The 19036-nt window shown below is 40.7% G+C and overlaps 1 protein-coding gene across 1 annotated transcript in view; it reads right to left on the reverse strand.

Annotated features, from left to right (window-relative positions):
* LOC124721367 overlaps positions 1 to 19036 on the reverse strand; it is a 289081-nt gene that overhangs the window by 15230 nt on the left and 254815 nt on the right. Inside the window, exons 19-20 of the mRNA XM_047246301.1 lie at positions 10231 to 10874; positions 9960 to 10154 (exon numbers count right to left, since the gene is read on the reverse strand). Of these exons, the coding sequence (XP_047102257.1) occupies positions 9960 to 10154; positions 10231 to 10874 (839 nt within the window). The remainder of the gene's footprint in view (positions 1 to 9959; positions 10155 to 10230; positions 10875 to 19036) is intronic.

Here is a 19036-nt window from a genome sequence, read left to right on the forward strand (position 1 = left end):
CAATCTACATAAAGACCTAAAATCACTTACCTTGGTCCAAAAAGGGGTCCAATATTCAGGAATGTACATTTTCAATAAATTGCCAGCAACCGTTAAAACCCTGGTTTCAGTTAAAGCATAGTTTAAACAGAGTTTGAAAGACTTTTTGATAGCCAACTACTTTTACTCTATAGATGAATATCTTAACAGAGACTGTGAACCCAGCTTAAATAAAAATATCTGTTAGATTTCTGTTTTTACAGCACTTGGTCACAACAGTCAAGATTAGGTATTTTGTGTACGACAAATTTATTAATAGTTCTTAACAATGGTTCATTCTGACAGCTTGTTAATTCTGTAAATATTAGCTGTTGCAGTTTACTGCATTGTATTCACCTAGTTCAACAATTTCCTGACAAATGACCAGGGTAGTAAGTATTATATTAAAATGTTTTATGTTATACTTTCTGTCATCTTCTACACCCACGAGAATCATCTCATTTTTTGGGTCTAGGAATGAAAACCGAATCTAATCTAATCAGTAATGCTATTTTGTGTATGTATATATTTATCTGTGTGTGTGTGTGTGTGTGTGTGTGTGTGTGTGTGTGTGTGTGTGTGCGTGTGTGTGTGGGGGGGGGGGGAGGGAGGGGAGAGGGAGAGGGAGAGAGGGGGAGGGGGAGGGGGAGAGGGGGGGAGAGAGAGAGAGAGAGAGAGAGAGAGAGAGAGAGAGAGAGAGAGAGAGAGAGAGTTAAGAATGTATCACTATTTGGAGAGTGGGGGGGAGGGGGGGGGGGAGATCTGAGAGTTGCTTTAGATTCATGTAAATGGTTAGTATGTAGCCATATTTTTCACAGAGAAAGGCATCATAAATGTAAACTAACAGACTTTTTCAACATCATAGGGAGACACTGCAATTATGATCCAATGAACATGCAAATTACTAACTGATTGCACTTTGCACAAGTAGCCTGTCCCTTACACGTAATGGTTGTGTGTCCATAGTGCTCACACTTGAAACATCACACACTATTAATGATGTCAGTAGACATCCTGAAGTTAATGAAATGTGCAGTTAAGTGTTTGAGCAAAGCCAGCAGTTTAAATATCAGTATAAATATGGCTATATTCTCGAGCTTGCCACAGCCACTGTTATTTGTACTCATCACAAGCTATGCCTCAATTTTCTCCTTCATTCTTTGAAATTTCACTACATGAATGGAGAAAGTGTACTTTTAGAAGGCGACACTTTCTTTTTCATTATGGCTCATCAGTCTTCTGCCTGATTTGATGTGGCCTATCACAAATTGCTCTCCTGTGCCAACCACTTCACCTCACAGTAGCACTTGCAAACTTCCTCAATTATTTGTTGCATATATTTCAATCTCTGTCTTCCCCTATTGTTTTATGTTATTCTCTGATATCTTACACATGTCCCATCATCTTGTCCCTTCCCCTTGTCAATATTTTCCCCATGTTTCTCTCCTCACTGATTCTGCAGAGAACCTCATTTCTCATCAGTCCACTTACTTTTCAACATCCTTCTAGAGCACCACATCTCAAATGTTTCAATTCTCTTTTCTTGTTTTCCCACAGTCCAAGATTCACTTCCACACGACACTACACTACAAAAGTACATTCTCAGAAATTTCTTTCTCAAATTAAGGCCAATGTTTGATACAAGTACCCTTTTTTTGTCCAGGAATGCCCTCTTTGCCTGTGCTGGTCTGTTTTCTTATGCCCTCCACCACATATCTGCATTATTTTATTTCCTAGGTACCAGAATTCCTTCACTTCATCTGCTTTGTAGCCCCCCATTTTGATGTTGAGTTTATTGCTAACCTCATTTCTACTACTCCTCATTACTTGTCTTCTTCTATTTACCTTCAAGCCATAGTGAGAACTCGATAGACTGTTCATTCCATTTAGGAAGTCCTGCAAATCTTCTTTATTGTCACTGAGCATAACAATAAGCAAATCTTATACACCTTTTCACCCTGAATTTTAATCCTTCTCCTGACAATTTCTTTTATTTCCACCATTGCTTCTTTGATGTACAGATTGAACAGTTGGGGCGAATGGCTAAATCCTTGTCTCACACGCTCTCTAATCCAAGCAATTCATTTCTGGTCTTTCTTTCTTATTTTTCTCTCTTGCTTGCTGTGCATGTTGTATATTACCTGTCTTTCTCTTGACCTTACACATATTTTCCTGAGAATTTCAAACATCTTTCACCACTTTACACTGTCGAAAGCTTTAACTAGGTCGATAAATCCTATGAACAAGTTGATTTTATTTTATTTATTTTTTTTTTTTTAAATTTTGCTTCCATTATCAAGTGCAATGTCACAACTGCCTCTCTGGTGTCTACACCTTTCCTAATGCTGAACTGACTTTCTGAACAGATCCTTAATTTGCTTTTCTTTTTCCTGAATATTATTCTTGTTTTTGATATTTTTCCAAAAATCCAATGATCTGTGCCCTGTCTCATTGATTTTGCAAACTAGCTTGAATAGTTGTCACTTCCCCCCCAATTACTTTAGAAATTCCAAAAGAATGTTGTCTATGCCTTCTGCCTTATTTGCTCAATAGTCTTCGAAAACATTGTTACACTTTGACTCTGATGCATGATATCCCATGAACTACGTATCAAATCTCATTTCTTCTTGATTGCACCATTAGGTGGTGGTGGTAGTAGTAGTAGTAGTAGTAGTAGTAGTAGTAGTAGTAGTTTTTGTGATGGTGGTGGTGGTGGTGGCGGCGGCGGCGGCGGCCTACAGGTGCTCAGTGGCGATGTTATCAGCACCCTTACAAGTATTTAAGGAAACAAAGAAAGGGAAAAGAGTTAAAAAGGTGGGCACAATCACTCACTCTTACATTTTCTCACTCACTCCTACCTCACTTGCATAGACACACACAATTACTACATATCACATGCCGCAAAACAAAGGAGATATACTGAAAGGTACTACACCTGGGATGAAAATAGAAGTAAAACAAAAGAGGAAATAACAACAATGGCACAGGGAAATGTGACTGGCTTACCACTTACAAAAAAAAAAAAAAACCATGGGTGAGCCAGTAACCATGTGAACACATTAAGAATATCTCCCTTAAAGTTTTGGAAACAAGTTGGACAGACCACAAAGCCTTAAAACTTTAACCACATTCATTTCAGTGTCACTTAAAATACAGGGCAGATCTGTTGGCAATTCGGTCATTGCCCTCGGGTCCAAAAATAAAACACAGTCCAGTTAGATGTAGCACACAGTGATCTGTACACTGCATGCACCTGACAGTGGAGGGTCCTCTCACCGGAGCGAGAAGCCATGTGTAAGACAACTGTGGCATATGCGAAGATTAATGAGGAAAACATCATCCCATATTCGTGGCTGGAAGGTGGCATGTGACGGCTGTGTAGTGGGTTTCATATGAAGCAGCTTATTATCTGTCACTTCCAGTCACTTGTCTTCCCATCAACGCATGGCTCTGTACCTCAGCAAAAAGGTGATTGCACACTGAAATTACTGAGCGTCACAACATGACTCCTTGCTTGCTATATCCACCTTCTCATTCCCCACAATACCCGTGTGCCCTGGTACCCAGCAGAAAGACACCTCCTTCCTCAGCTGTTGTAGTTGGAAGAGGGCATCCTGGATATTCTGGACTACTTTATCTGTGGGTACAAGTACTGTAGAGAGTGAAGGGCACTCAGAGAGTCAGTACTGACAAGGACTGTAGCACTCCAATCACATCTCACCTGTTCCAGTGCCTGCCAAGATCGCATATAATTCTATGTTGAGGAAAGAAAGTCTTAAGGCAGTCAGACCTCGAGGACATGATTAGGAAACACAACAGAGAAACCAATTGAGTTCCCCCATATGGACCCATGTGTAAATACAGCTGTGGAGTTGTGGTGCTCAGTTAAAATATCATAAAATAATGTATTAAAAACATATGCAGGACTGCAATCTCTACTGTACTGCACCAAATCTAAAATTATTCTGGGACCTCTGCAGTGACCTGCGTGGCAGATGGTTAAAGCCCTGGATATGGGGTTGTGTGTGCTCCACATCAAGAGACTCCAGCACATGCTGCACATGTGTCCTAAATGGTATTGTTGCTCATTTATGATTGGAGAAAAGGCATTCCAGAAATGGGCGAGCAACAGTATGATTTGCATGTTTAGTTGGAGCTATGAGGAACTTATATACCTTGATGCACTATGAGGAGTTTCCGTCACATGGTAAGTGTCAGTTCCCTGGCCTCGGCACGGACACTGGGTATGGGGCTGGTCCTGTAAGCCCCACTGGCTGACCTAACCCCCTATGATGGAAAAAGTCAATAATGTTCAGGTAGGAAGGCCTCGCTGACCCATACAGTGTGCACCCATGGTCGAGGCATGGACACATGAAAGCCCTTTAAAACTTGAGCAGACACACCCTGTCTGTTTCCCAAGATCAGTGGCTAAGGCATTTTATGATATTTAATGCCTTCTGGGTTTTGGCTTTCAAGTCTCACAGGTGTGGTAACCACAACAATTTGGAGCCAAAAATGAGGCCCAGAAACCTCACTGAGCCTTTAAAATGTAGAATGGTATCCCTCAAATGCAAGTCAGGTAAATTAAAAATACAATGAGACTGATTAAAATGAACAAACAAACTTATCTTGAGAAAACTGAAAACCTGTCTTCACAGCCCACTCCTCTAAACTCAGCACTGTAAGCTGCAACGGATGAGTTGCTGTTGCAGCACTGGAGGAGAAACAGAAAAGCGCAAAATCATCCACAAATAAGGAGCACTGTACCATAGACGTGATACTGTTTATGGCTATGGCAAAGAGGGTAACACTTATAACACTTCCCTGAGGGACACCATTCTCGTGCTCAAAATGATCTGACAGTGTGTCACCAACGTGGGACCTAATAAAACACTTAGATAGGAAAGATCGTATGAAGATGGGGAAGTGGCCATGAAAATCCTGTTGATGAAGTTGCTCTAGAATACTGTGACTCCAAGTAGTATTATACACCTTACTTATGTCGAAGAAAACACTGAGACAGTGATGTTGACATATGAAAGTTTGCTGAATAGCTGCCTCTAGCAAGATCAGGTTGTCAACAGTGTATCAAAATCTACAGAATCCACACTGAGAGTAGCTAAGGAGTTGCCTGGTCTCTAACAACCAGACCAGACAATGGTTAATCATTTGCACCAGTGTCTTTCCTACACAGCTTGCTAAAGCGATACTCCAGAACATGTGCGGTCCACTCCTAGTTTGAGGGGAGGTATCAAAAATTCCTCTCCCCACGAGTCTGAGAAATGATCTGTATGCCATAGCAGTTTAAAACATTCAAGGATTTCCTTTGACACTGCCGGCAAATGTTGAAGCATGCAATACTGTTTTTGGTTAGGACTGGGTACAGTATCATGAGTCTCTGGCAGTGCCAATTCCAGCAAGCACATGGAGAAAGGGCACTACCAAGACTCAGAATTGTGGGATCTGGAGTGAAACTTGCTCCTCTCTGCAGTCGCACAGTAGTGATGAAACATTGTATAACCTGGCTGGCATTGGCTGCACCCATCTCCATCTGCCATCATCTGAGCAATGTCTCTGGGCATTGCTTGGAGACACCTCTGTTTTAGCACTGTTGCTACTGGAAATCAACTGTGTTTACTGGTCCTCCAGATGGCTTCCCATACTTTTGTAGAACAAGTGGAATGGTTGACAAGAGTCAAGGAATGCTTGCCATGAGCTTTTTTTGCTCTCACTAATTACACGTTGAGCCTTGGCTCTCATGACTCAAAAGGCTGTGAGGTTGTCTGTTGTTGGGTGGCATTTAAACTGTTGAAGAGCTGCAAGCCTGTCGTGGATTGCTGAATGGCACTCATTAGTCCACCAAAGTACAGGTTGCCTCCTAAGATAGATCACTCATGTGGTGTGGTCCACCTATTCCTGGACGCTGTGTTCAGACACACCCACCTGACTGAACAGTGTCCACTTAACCCTGCTGACCATCCATTAAGGTGGCTTCTGTTCGACCAATCCTCCAACCAGCAGACAGTTCAACAATGGGAAGTGGTCAGTTGCTTCCCACTGTGCTGAGTCTGCAAGTGCTGGAGAGCAGAAAGAGCAGTCAATGGCTGAAGATGATCCAATAGCAGCCGAGAAATGAGTGGGACTGCCTCTACTGAAGATGCACAGCTCCTGAGACATCATGAGGGTCTGCAAGACTCGACCCCTAAGCCCTGTAATATATTATGGGCGCTGAAACCACCCAGTAGGAGAAACAGGCAGGGGAGTTGTGCAATAAGGCCTGTGAGCATCAGAGCCTATTGCATTCTGAGGAGGTAAATACAGGGAGCAAACAGCAACGGCTACTGCCTGTAGGTCAGTAACCAAGGAGAGAGCAGAGGAGTGGTGTATGTTACTAACAAACACAGCAACCTCTCCCTTGGCTCTTTCCCCAGTCAGGTCATTCTTTTGGAGGAGGGTATAGCCCCAAAGCACAGAGGGCTCAGTAGCTTTGAAATGTGTTTTCTGTAAACAGAAAGCACATGCTATTGGCTGTGCCAGAATTTTCAGTTCCTTCACATGAGTCCTGAACCCATTTATGCTCCACTGTAGTATGAAAGCCATTTATCACAGGGTTCGTACTTTCACCCTCTCTTTCCACTGGGGTGGGGAACCCACAACAGATTGAGGCTCAGTTTTGGGGTAGGATGGTTGCCCTGAGCAGACCTCGCAGTCCATCGGCTCTGAAACAGGAGCAGTAGAACCGTCAAGTCCAATGACTTAAATGTGTTCTGACTTCAACTGCCTGGTTTCACACACGGAGGAAGCTTTCCATTTGATCTTTTGGCCTGGGAGGGCTTTACAGGAGCTACTGCAGCAGCAGTGGAGGCAGTGCCAAATTTTTTACCAGGCTCTACCTTTGGAGGTACCGGGAGCTCTGCAATGGTGCCAACTGTGGCTTTATCTGATGTTCTTGGGAGTGCTATTGGTTCTGAAACAACTGCAACTTGACAAATGCACTGACATACGCAGGTACTAGTGCTGACACTAGCAACCTCCATTTGTGTAGAAGCACTGTCTGTTGAAATACGCTTTTTAAGGGCCGATGCAAAAGATGTAGTCAATGTGGGAGGCTGCAGGACTTATAGAGCTTCTTGGACTCACCATATGGGCTGTGTTTTCATGTTTCAATCTTGTGTACATTCCTTTCTTCAAGGAAGACATTACAGTCTCTGTACCAGACAAAATGATCCCCAGAGCAATTTACATACTTTGGAGAAGGGGAGTAACCAACTCCGTCATGGGCAGCCACGCCACATTTGTCCCAAGTGGCTTCATCCTTATATCCTAAGGTGGTGTGCCCAAAGCGGTGGCATTTAAAACAGCACATTGGGTTCGGGACACAGGGCCATATGCTTAGGCGAAGGAAACTTGCCTTGATATGCTCTGGGAACTTCACTACTGAAGGTAAGGATGAAGGAGTCAGATTTTACGAGATCCTCATTCACCTTTTCCAATACATTTTGCACATCAACCACCCCGTCTTGAGCCCACTCATCTTTCAATTCGTCCTTGGGGATGTCTGCCAGATATCTACATTACACAACACCTTCGCTGTAGTTGAAGATGTTGTGGAGCTCTGTTTCTATGGCATATTCCAAGGCATTTAGCTATCTGGCGGTTGGTTTGTTGTTGAGAACTAGCGGTTTCAACCAACAGTGTTCCATTACATAATCATTTAACTGATTTCAGCATATCTGCGATGCCCTCTAAATATTTTTTACTATAAAAAGGCAAAAACTCCTCAAAGTTGCCCTCTTATCATCACACAATCAAAAAACGCATCTTGACCAGCAGCATGCATTGACTGAAAAATTCTGTATAATCCCTGAGTCAGGAGGAATGGTTACATGAGCCCTCTGGTGAGATTGGATGTTGGTGCCTACCAGTGACTCACCCATTGCACTGGGAGGAAGAAGAGGAAATTTCAAGGGTTCCATTTCAGTCAAACAAGCTGCTAGGGAAATGAAAGTCCACCTACACAGAGCCCTGCATGCCTCTGTAAGCCCTATACAACTGAGGTGGGGCAGGTTCCCCAAAGGTTGCCTGATAACGATTGTTTCAACTTAACAGCCGTTCATCTCATCGGCACATGGCATGCTTTGAGATTGACTTGTTTGTTTTACCATCCTCACAATCTGGTTGGTCAAGTCAAGATCCCTGTTCCCTTTGACACACCATGTTCCACTGCTGCGCCACATGGTGGTTGCTGAAGCATGACCAGAGCTTACAGTGACAAGAGGACTGGAGGTGCTTATTAGTGCCGTTACTTTCTTTGACATTTGCTTAATAAGTACACTTTTACACATGCAAATAAATGAACATGATTTAGAAACAGTTCCAGAACAACCTGTCTGTGTTCTTCAATTTGCTTTGAAGACCAACTTCTTAAAAAGCAGGAAGATTGATAACAAGGCTGTTATGTATTGTACAATTTCTTTAGTTCTCCACATGGTATTCATACTGCTGACTTGGTTTCTTCTATCTACTGCTCCTCAACACAGACAAGGCAGTTCCAACTACACACTGGGTGCTCGTCTGAATGGTTAATGCAACAGGCAGGAGAGTTATACGGTGTTCCAACTTTAGCACATTTTCAGTAACATAGCCTGTCCATTAAATGCCAAAGTTCAGTATAGCCAAAACACTGACATTTATAGAAGAATAATGGGTTTGGAATGTATGCACATACTTCAGCTGAAAGAAATCTTGTATTAAGTATTCTGGTAAACTAAAATGAATGTGGGTATGGTGGCAGTCGTGCTCCCCCCCCCCCCCCTCCCCTTTTCCACTGTCTTGCAACATATGGGATGTGGTACTTCCTTCAATGTGTCAGTAGAGTACAATTACAGCACTTTTTAACCGATTTTAACTTACTCGCTGCATCTTCTAGTGCTTTTTGATTAATGATACCTTCTACCCTATTTCTAATGACACGTATATCCTGGAAAACCAGTTATATTCTGTTACTATTATGTAATACTGTTGACAAGATGACTCTGAACTCTGATCTTATAAGATTAGTCCATACTGGTACTCCCTGGTTGTACTGCATCTCAAGCAAAGCCTTGCATACCAGAGCAGGCCTAATATAAGTGAGGTTCAGTGAGTGCTCTGGCTCAACAACCATTCAGTCTCATCCCACCCTATTGATAAATAGTATACCTTATGGAATTTTTGTGTAGAAGTTTGCCCCATTTTCATATTTGAGCAGTTAAACCAAAATCTTTTTCTCTGTGTGACACACAATCGCAAAGAACAGTGATTGGTGAAGTATGCTCAGAGGTTACACTTATAGACAGTTGGCAGTAGTGACCATCCCTCGGCTCATTAACCCTGGTTTCACTAAATCCAAACACCACTATTCTAATATGGAGATTAGAAGATTCACGCAGCTTACAAAATGTTATGGACATGGCATGCACTACTTCCTAAGCAAAATGAACAGGCTGATTTGCTTATCTGAAGCGTGGAGGAATGCCTCTGTGGATCACCCGAAAACACACAAACTCTCTCTCTACAGTTATACATTAGTATCTCTCTAATTACTGGTTGTAACCAACACCAAGTCCTCTTAATTGTGCAACTGCTAGTGTCTGTCCTTGATCATCCACAATTCACCTATAGGAGAGTGGTTACCTGCTCTCATTCCTTTTTATTTATTTATTTTTGGTACATGAGCCACAGAATGTAGTTTCTTCAAAAATGCTCTGTTACCTTGGTCTTTTAAGCACCTTTGCATAATACAAATTCACTGTTTGACATGACTCACATAATGTTACAGATAATACCAAAACATGTCTTGCCAGTAATCAGCAGTTTTCATATATTCTCAAGTATATGTACTATCTCAATTAGTACAAATTTCAGAAATGTAGGAAACAGCATACATGTAAATTTCTCACCTTCATGAAGGACACGTTTTTCCACTGCTACCAGAGAATTGGCACCTGCATGCATGGTAGGAACATCAGGACTCAGAAAACTTAATTCCTGAGCCTGAAAACTACTTTCTGCAGTCATAAAACTGGCATCCGTGCTTATTAAAGAATCTTGTTCTGTATTTACGTCTTCTGGTACAATACATTCTGTTGCTGAGCCTAAAAGTAAAGTTTAAAGATTACACACTGCATTTTGCAAATTATATTTAGCAAAATGTACAGGTGAAAATCTTACCTGCTTCCAAAATTCTATCAGTCTCCTGATGCCCACAACTGTCTTCTGCCTGTACATCTGTCACTGTTTTAAATGGAGCAGGAAGACTGTTCAATGACTCTGTACTAGAGCAACTCGATAAACTTGCAAGCACATCATTTAATACTCCATTTTTTCCTTCTGCATTTTCCCCTCCTTCATCTTCTACTGCTCTGTCCTCTACAACTCTGTCTTCTGCTACTATGCCATCCTCTCCTGTGCCGTCCTCTTCTACACCATCCTCTTCTGCACCGTCCTCTACTAGATCATCCTCTCCTCCTCCTTCCTCTCCTCCTCCTTCCTCTTCTACTTCGTCCTCGCCTAATCCGTTCTCGCCTAATCCGTACTCTGATATTCCGTCCTCTGATATTTCATCTTCTGATATTCCATCTTCTGCTAATCCGTCTTCTCCTCCTTCGTATTCTCCTTCTTCCTTTGGATCAATCATAATATCTTCATTATCTTCTTTAACTAGCAGGACTGGTGTCTCATCAATGGCATTGTCATCTTCATTAACTATTGTATCATCACTTTTTTCATTAGCATCATTGTCCTCATCTGTTGGAACTTCCGTATAACAATCCCATTTTTCATTCCATTGATACAACTTGGAGTGATCCAGACGGCTACAACAAATAATGAAATTAGTCTCCAAAATTCTGTCTGCTGAAATCATTCAAATAAACTCATTTTTCCATGAAACAAGAAAGAGAGAGAGAGACGAAAGCCACTCAGCCATGCAGGCTGAAAGTATTATTAAAAGTAAAAAAGTAATGAATGATGTTCTATTCGGTTTGCAAGTCTTGAAAAATATTCTGCTACTTTGTTATAGTTATTAATGTCTCTTCTCTTCATAAACTGAGCTACTCATCTGTGAGACTTAATCAGACAGCTCTACTTATTTTAAGATAATAATAATAATAATAATAATAATAATAATAATAGCATATTTCAATTATGTGGAAAAGGAAACCACTTACCAAACTGCAGCTTCAATGAGGCCTGATAATAATGTACACAGTATAACAATCCTAGCATGTCACAGATTGCAACTACAATAAATAATGAATTTCATTTTGTAGCATAAAGAAAGAAAACTTGGCACAACTGTCCATGAATCAGAATCAATCCCCACTGCATGTAATAAAGAGGACACACTGAAAAATGAACAATTCTGTAAGGATTGTTGTGTTCACTGCAATTCCTTTTTCTGTTTATTTCTACCCACAAACACAAAATGTTTTGGAGATGTTATCTGCTAAAGACAGGCCAGTCTTTTGTTACGACATATGCAACCACTGAAATCGGAATCATTTTTCCTGACTTTTCACATGGACATTCTGAGAACATGTTAACAGCCATGCTTTACTACAGCACTAAAATCAACATATCATTTGTTGAAAATTATATTTACTGACACGAATGGGAATAGCTCGTCATCAGAACATTGTAAAAAATGCCTTAATATGTAGCTTTGTGCCATATAATTACCTTCTCAATATTGGTGCTCAACCGTCAAGAATTTAAGTATGTGACAATACTCTGTATTATGATGTTTCATATGATGTTCCGATGATGGGTTATGCTTGAAACACATCAACAAATGCAGTTTTTCACAACAAAACATCTGCTGATTTTTGTGACTTAATAAAGCAGTGATATAGGATGTGTGCAGTGTTTACATAGCGGTCACAGGCTTCCTGCATGACTTTTATGTCAACACCCAAGCTTCTCACACATATTTTCAAATACTTGGTACTTTGAAAGAACACTGGTCATAAACGAAAAAGTAATATATCTGAAGTTAAGATTTAAATAATGTATTTGTATGGGGTACTAATAGAGAGGAATAAAGACAATGATTCAGGTCATCAGGTTGTGGATGGATTAGAAACTGCATACTAACTTGTTGAAACAGTTACCTGGTGTTCTGAACATTGTGCTAGGAAAATTTGTGCAAGCAACTGAGTTAAAGTGAGATCATATGGGCACTGGGTAACTAGATGGTCCTTCTGAAGAACTGTCCAGCAGTTGGACATGATGTGTCAGTTGTGTATCTACGCTGGGTGCTAGTAGTTTGAGGAAGGAGAACATGTTATGGTCTTTTTTCTGGAAGGCAGTAACAAACAGACTAACTCCTGCACATCAGACAAGCAGCCACTGCTGACTGCACAGCAACTTTGACGCAAACAGAGATAAATATTGTCGGCAAAGATGATCAGGATATATCTTTTTAATTTTTTAAAACTGGGATTCCTCCAAAATCTCATCGCCGTGCATAGCCCATAGTGTGGAAAGGGAGTGGGGAGGACCAGAGAAATAAATAGCATCAAATTATGTTTAATGTTGAGTACCGATTTTGCATTAACATCAGTGATGGTTGTTCCTGCATGTGGTGGCCACGAGAGCTGGACACAGGTGTTCATCATACAAAGACAACTTGTGGCATCACAGGGTGCTGAACAATAAATTACAATGACTGTACATCTCTGATGTTTTTAGAGGAAACGTTGAACAGTGTAGGATACATTTAGATCATCAGTCAGCCAATTCCTCTGTCATTTGTTCAAGTGTTAGGGACATGTGCTCATTCAACAGGGTAGTACCAATGGCACAGATTGCCTTTTAAAAGCATGAGACATAATCCACAAGCTACTGGCAAGTTGCAAAGCCAATTCTCTTGACTCCTGAAAGCATTTACTTTTTCCAAGTCCAACCCTTCTCTACCATTATCCACCTAATTACCCAAAATTACGCCTGTGTCTGTGTCTGAAATTATGCATGAATGGTATAGGCTTACAGATCTATGGTGTTATTGACACAGATTCTCCTTGGTTCAACATGCAATTATGGGACAGCTGTTAGTACCAAACAGATAATAGACCTCTACCTCAGCTCTTTGAGAGTCTATGGTAACTCTGGAGCCACAATAATGTGTACAGAACTCATTAACAGTTGGAGAACTCATTAAAATCTTAAAGATACTGGTGAACAAAACTAATAATATTTCAGATTAAATGACAAATGTCATGAGTCACGATTATTTCAGCGACTCACACTTCAAATGTGTGCCTTCAGTACCAAAAGGGTAATTGTTGAACCACCCACTATCACTAGCACATTACTGAGTAAAAATGTTGTGACTTGGAAACACAGAAACTGAGTATGGAGTGAGTTCAAATCTGGGGAACCTCATCCAGCTGACCTGTATGTATATAAATCTGCATGAATTTAATTTACGAGGATTTTTCTAAAAATATCAATCCATTACATTTACAAATAAGATCCTGAGTTATTCAAAAGTGTTTAAATTACCCTAGTGGTTTCCAAAAATTTAAGAAAAATCACAAAAGTAATGTAGTTTCAAAAAGTTGTCTGTTGTGTTAGATGAAATCTAACAATGTTAGATGAAACCTAACAAAAGTAAATAACACATAGTATGGCACAAACAAAACATGAGAATACATAAACATATAAGGAACTCCCATAAATTTGAGATGTTTAAATAAATGTGTCAGTTCACTGCAGCACGAGTACAGTCATGTAACTGACCCAAGCACGAGTTGAACAAATTCAGAAATATGTGATGATGTGTATGAGCTCCACAGGAATTAAATGCCATTACTTCAGCAGAGCTGTTCCAGTGCAGCAAGCTTCTGATGAGTACTTCGAACAACACACTTCCCAAAAGCATCTCAAATCATACTCTTTGGAATTAAAATTGGAGTGGCTAGCTCAATCTCTCAGACACTGAACTGTTCACTACTGGAGATACTGATGCATTAATAGGATGACCTCAGCTATCACTGATTTTGATATCACCAATGTGCAATTTGTCAAAGTTACCTGTCAGTGGTACAGATGAAAACTGACTTTGCACACATTGTACAGGTGTCAGGCAATACTGTCAGTAGAGTTTCCCTAGGCATCACCTATTACTGAAGAAAACTACTTAGGTAAGACTGACTGAGGTCATACAGGAGGTAGATCTTAATCCATACAAAGCCAAATCCATGTTGGCTAAGAGGACATGACCATTCTTCTATGATCATTCTGACACAATGGGAGGTGTACTTATCGCTCACCAAAAAGTAACAAGCATAAGTAACAACCAAATTCAAAGTTTAACAATTGTTCATTAAAATAATGAAGCTGTACTTACATTTTTGAATAGCACAATTGTATGCATGATAGACCACGACGGTAGATAAGCAGAAATCCAACATGTGGCATTATCCCCATATGAAAACACTGTCTGCTGTTGGTGGGTTTTCTTAAAAGGGTCAATTTCATGCATTTGTGTAGTAAAAGGAGCACAGTGTGTAAAGCCGGGTACAGAAATTTCATATGTATTGATACCAAATATGGCGACATGTACGCTGCATAATCCACAGAGGGTTTACATTCATACAAACTTAACTTTGTGTGTGTGTGTGTGTGTGTGTGTGTGTGTGTGTGTGTCACAAAATTATCACAAATATTACAGACAAGGTAAAGACCTTTTAAGCATACAGCACAGACTTTCCATCTGATAAGTCAGCAGAAACTGTGATAACAGGATGATACAGGGAAAACACTATATAAAACAGCTAGGTCTCTCGAATCATTTCTGCCAAACAATATATTTAAAGGCAAAATTATCGTAAACTACAAAACTGCACGCATACCAAAGAGTTTTAAAAAATACAATTGCATGGGTTTTTTTTTTTTTTTTTTTTTTTTTTTAATGGACATAAGTAAACCAAACAAGAAATGAGGAACAAAACATTAGAGGCATAATAATCTACTTTCTGTAGCTCATTTAAACTAATTTTGGGATGTATTTAAAGAAGTATCCACTTAAGGAAACAACAATATGTAATAATAACAAGTGGGTACCTCAGTGCCATGAAAAAGAGCCGCAGTTTGAGTGCGTACATTTTTATATTAGTTACAAGAACAAAAACAGAGAAAATAAAATCAAAGCAGCCTGGTACAACTGAAGACCTCAGCAGTGTACAACGGTAAGGGACAATCAATGACAAACAGAGTTACTGCATGTAAAATATGGAACATGATTTGTTTTATCCATATTAGTTGATAGTTGCACAATAAACCAAGGACCTGCAGTGGTATCAATAATTTCAGATTCTTATGAATGACAAATTTCTCATGTAAACAGTGCTAAGTGCCAAAACATGGTTGACAGTAGTGGCAATGTGTGTGGTTTTCTTGCCAGTCAAATGCTTTTCTGGGATGATCTGTAGACGTCCGAGGGTGATGTGGATAACTAGGACTAAGATAAAGATCCTGAATGTGTTCCTCAATGAAAGTACACTTCAGAAGTTGTTACTCATTAGGTAAATGCGGATAATTATTTAAGCAAGCAAATAATGCTAAGTTGTGTTCCTTACCATTATTCACATGAATTTACATGGCAGTGTGATGTAAGAAATGATAATGGCCATTCTTAACATTGTTTACATGCTGTAGTAAGGTGACACTAAAATTAATTTAATATTTTGCTGAATCACAGATTAATTTTTGAGATTGTTATACTCTTTTATTGCAAAAACAGGTAAAGGAAATCTTGGTATCATAAACTGAAACAATTTGTACTCTAAATTTGTATTTTTGAGAGCTTTCACAGCACTTCATTAAGTCAACCAGCAACTAAATAGTGGCAAGTCAATCTTAACTCATGTTGAGTGCACACAGTTTGCAAGTGAATAATTTTAAATATGCATGATACATTTTTGAAGAATAAAGTTTCAGATGGAATTTATGATTTTAAGAACCATGTCATTACTCTACAAATATTTTGAAATGTTCCGCCGACAGTAATTGATTGGGCGCAGCTGAGTAGAGTTAAGACACCTGTCCCAGAAAATGTAAGAGGCTGCTGAAGTGGGTCAGACCACAGGCTGACCAAATGTTATTACATCATGGGCTGCATGCTGATACTACAGGAACTGCCAGCCAGGCCCCTAGCACACTACTAAGTGCAACTGAGAGACCAATATCACCAATGCAGCAAGAAAGCGGAGTCACTGCAGCATTGGTGGCCCAGTTACTTCACAGCTGAGCCATGGAAATGTTGGGGCTTACCTGACTGAAAGCAACGCTGTAGCAAAACAATGGTGGGCCAAGACCATTATAAATACACATCATTTTTAGTCAAGGGTGTCAAAGTGTGCCAGCCACCAATCTGGAGGGGGAGGGGGGGGACGACCTATATTGGTACACGAGCCTAGGAGTCTACGTGCCTCGACCAGACACCCTCTTCAGATTCTGCCGTTGCTGGTGCCAATTCCAATGCTGTGGACTTCAGCATCCTGCAACTGATGGGCCACCTGGCTGTCTAATGTAGCTGCTGCCAGCCACCTACCCAGGAGGTCTACAGTTCAAGCCCAGGGCTGTGCAGCCATTCGACTGCCATTGCCTGTGCATGCAAACTCTTTGCTGCCTGCTTCTGCTCATTGAGCAGCCACTGCTGCCACTGGGAACCACAGCATCCATCCTGGGGCCATAAAGTGATTCTGTGCTCATTTGTGTGTTGTGCCCCAGGCTGCTGCGCAGTCCCTAGTCTGCTTTACAAGCTGACACATGCTGCTCTCATCACCAGTGGCCATCCAACACTGCAAGCTGCGCCTTCTTGCAGGTTGTATACAGTTTACACACTGAGGGCATTGACTCCTTCCGCTATCACTATGGTTGTTGCTGTTGAATAATCAATGAATGTTTTGGCAATGATGTTTTTACGAGAACACAGACAACTTGCAGATGTCCACCACCCCTCTACTGCTACCCTGCCCAAGGTAGAGGACTATCAACATCCTGAATTCAGACTATTGTGTTCCACCACTCTCCATAGAGGCCTACTGCCATGGTGCCTGTAAGTTTTAACTGGTATCTGGAGCACAGTCCAGAACCATGTAGTCACAGTTTGCAGCTCAGGAATATGGTCTTGGTGCGTGACTTTTTATTTTCGTGGACTTTTTGGTTTCTTTTGATCATGTCCATGGTAAATAGATGGAATGTGCACAGAAATCTCAAGGTGTAATTCATGAAACCAGAGGAACCTGCAGACTTGTCATATTTTTAAAGTGGATTGTAGAGAATACTATTTACAGCCAGTTAGATGCTAGAATTGTAATTTAGCAGGTCATGAATTACTGTGTATTAAGGCAGTGCCAGCTCTGTAGGGCACTTGCTGGCATTATGGGCATGAAGCACATCAGTGCTAGTGAATTAGTGTTATTTTATTGTACCTCTGTCAGAGTGCTTGTGGTAGATGTCCTCAGTTTGAGGTGTATATTGTATTGTTAGAGGTTGCAAAAATGCTAAGTACACAAGCAATACGATGCCAAAAGTGGCGAAATTTTGATGAAACATATTGCTGAACTCACATTACAAAGGCACGTAGATACTTTAACAGCAGACAGTGAGCATAGACAAGCTGGAATGGCGGAGACAAAAGCTTCATTCAGTATACTTGTTCCTTTTGTGGATCCTATTGCAGCTTGTTTAATAACTCTTTTTTTGGACAAACCAACTGAGAATGTGACAGCCTTTACTGACAATCTAGAAGCTGCTACTAGTTTGGGTAACTGGGCAGACAATGTACATTTGCATATGGCTACATTATGATTAGTAGGCAATGCAAAGATGTATACCATGAGGGGGTTAAATAAGGTGTACACATTTGAACAACTTTAGAACAGACTACCACCATTACCGCAAACAGATCTGTGCCATATTCTTCAGGGAACAACTTAATGGAATGCCTCAGAAATGAAATGAATTGGTGGAGGCAGTCTTGAATAAAATCAGGAAAATCAACGCACAAACATCAGAGTTGATGCAGAGTGAAGAGGTGGATAAAATTATTTTGCAACAGGCAGAACACAGGGTGCTAGATGTATTTTTGGGGAACTTCCAGTCAATACGTCAAGGAGAGTATTGATAGAAAATCCAAAGGATATCACTGGTGCCATTAATGCTTAAGGAGGAGGACATAGCAACTTGGATGGAGCATTTTTTTCTCAGAGGTAAGGACCTATAGGCATGGATGTACAGGTCACATTCGGAAACAGTGTCGCCGACAGCAATGTTATAAATGTAGGTTGGCTAGGCACCTGGTGCGAGACTGTCAGAATGGAGAGCAAAGAGAACAGCTCACAATAAACATTCATTAAACTCAAATGGAATTCCTCAGCCACCAGACAATGTTCCCTGGAAGAGTACCGCCCGCTGTGCATGGTGAATTGAACAGAATATATGTTTTTAATGGACACAGAGGCTCATGTGTTGGTAACTAGTCTGGACCTTATCAGGATATACGTTACATGGAGTAGAGGATATGATGTGGCACCAATGGGCTCAGCACTGCTCAATTCCTGCATTGGAGCAAGGAATTTTCAGGAGTATACGGAAGTACTAGCCTCTGTCAGTGAGAGGTGCTGCACAATCCTTGGGCTGGATTTTCTGAATAAGTATTACACAAAAATTGACCTTTCACTGCATGCTGCTGAGCTCAGTGGGAAATTGTTCCTGCTCAGAACGACCACTGCAAGTGATACACTGTCGCAAGGTTTGTTGATTGTGAAGGTGAAATCAAATAAGCTGTGTACATGTTCATTAAAGCACAATTCACAGAATAAAGAACCTAGAGGTATGGGTGAGTGTGGGTACTGAACTACCGAATGATTTATTGTGTGTTCTAGAGCTGTTTGAGCACAATGGCAAACTGGATACTTTGCAATGTTTTGTGTATAGAAACATGGCATGTGTGCAGGAGATATAGATG

This window comes from Schistocerca piceifrons, chromosome X (assembly GCF_021461385.2).
Source record: "Schistocerca piceifrons isolate TAMUIC-IGC-003096 chromosome X, iqSchPice1.1, whole genome shotgun sequence".
Taxonomy (NCBI): domain Eukaryota; kingdom Metazoa; phylum Arthropoda; class Insecta; order Orthoptera; family Acrididae; genus Schistocerca; species Schistocerca piceifrons.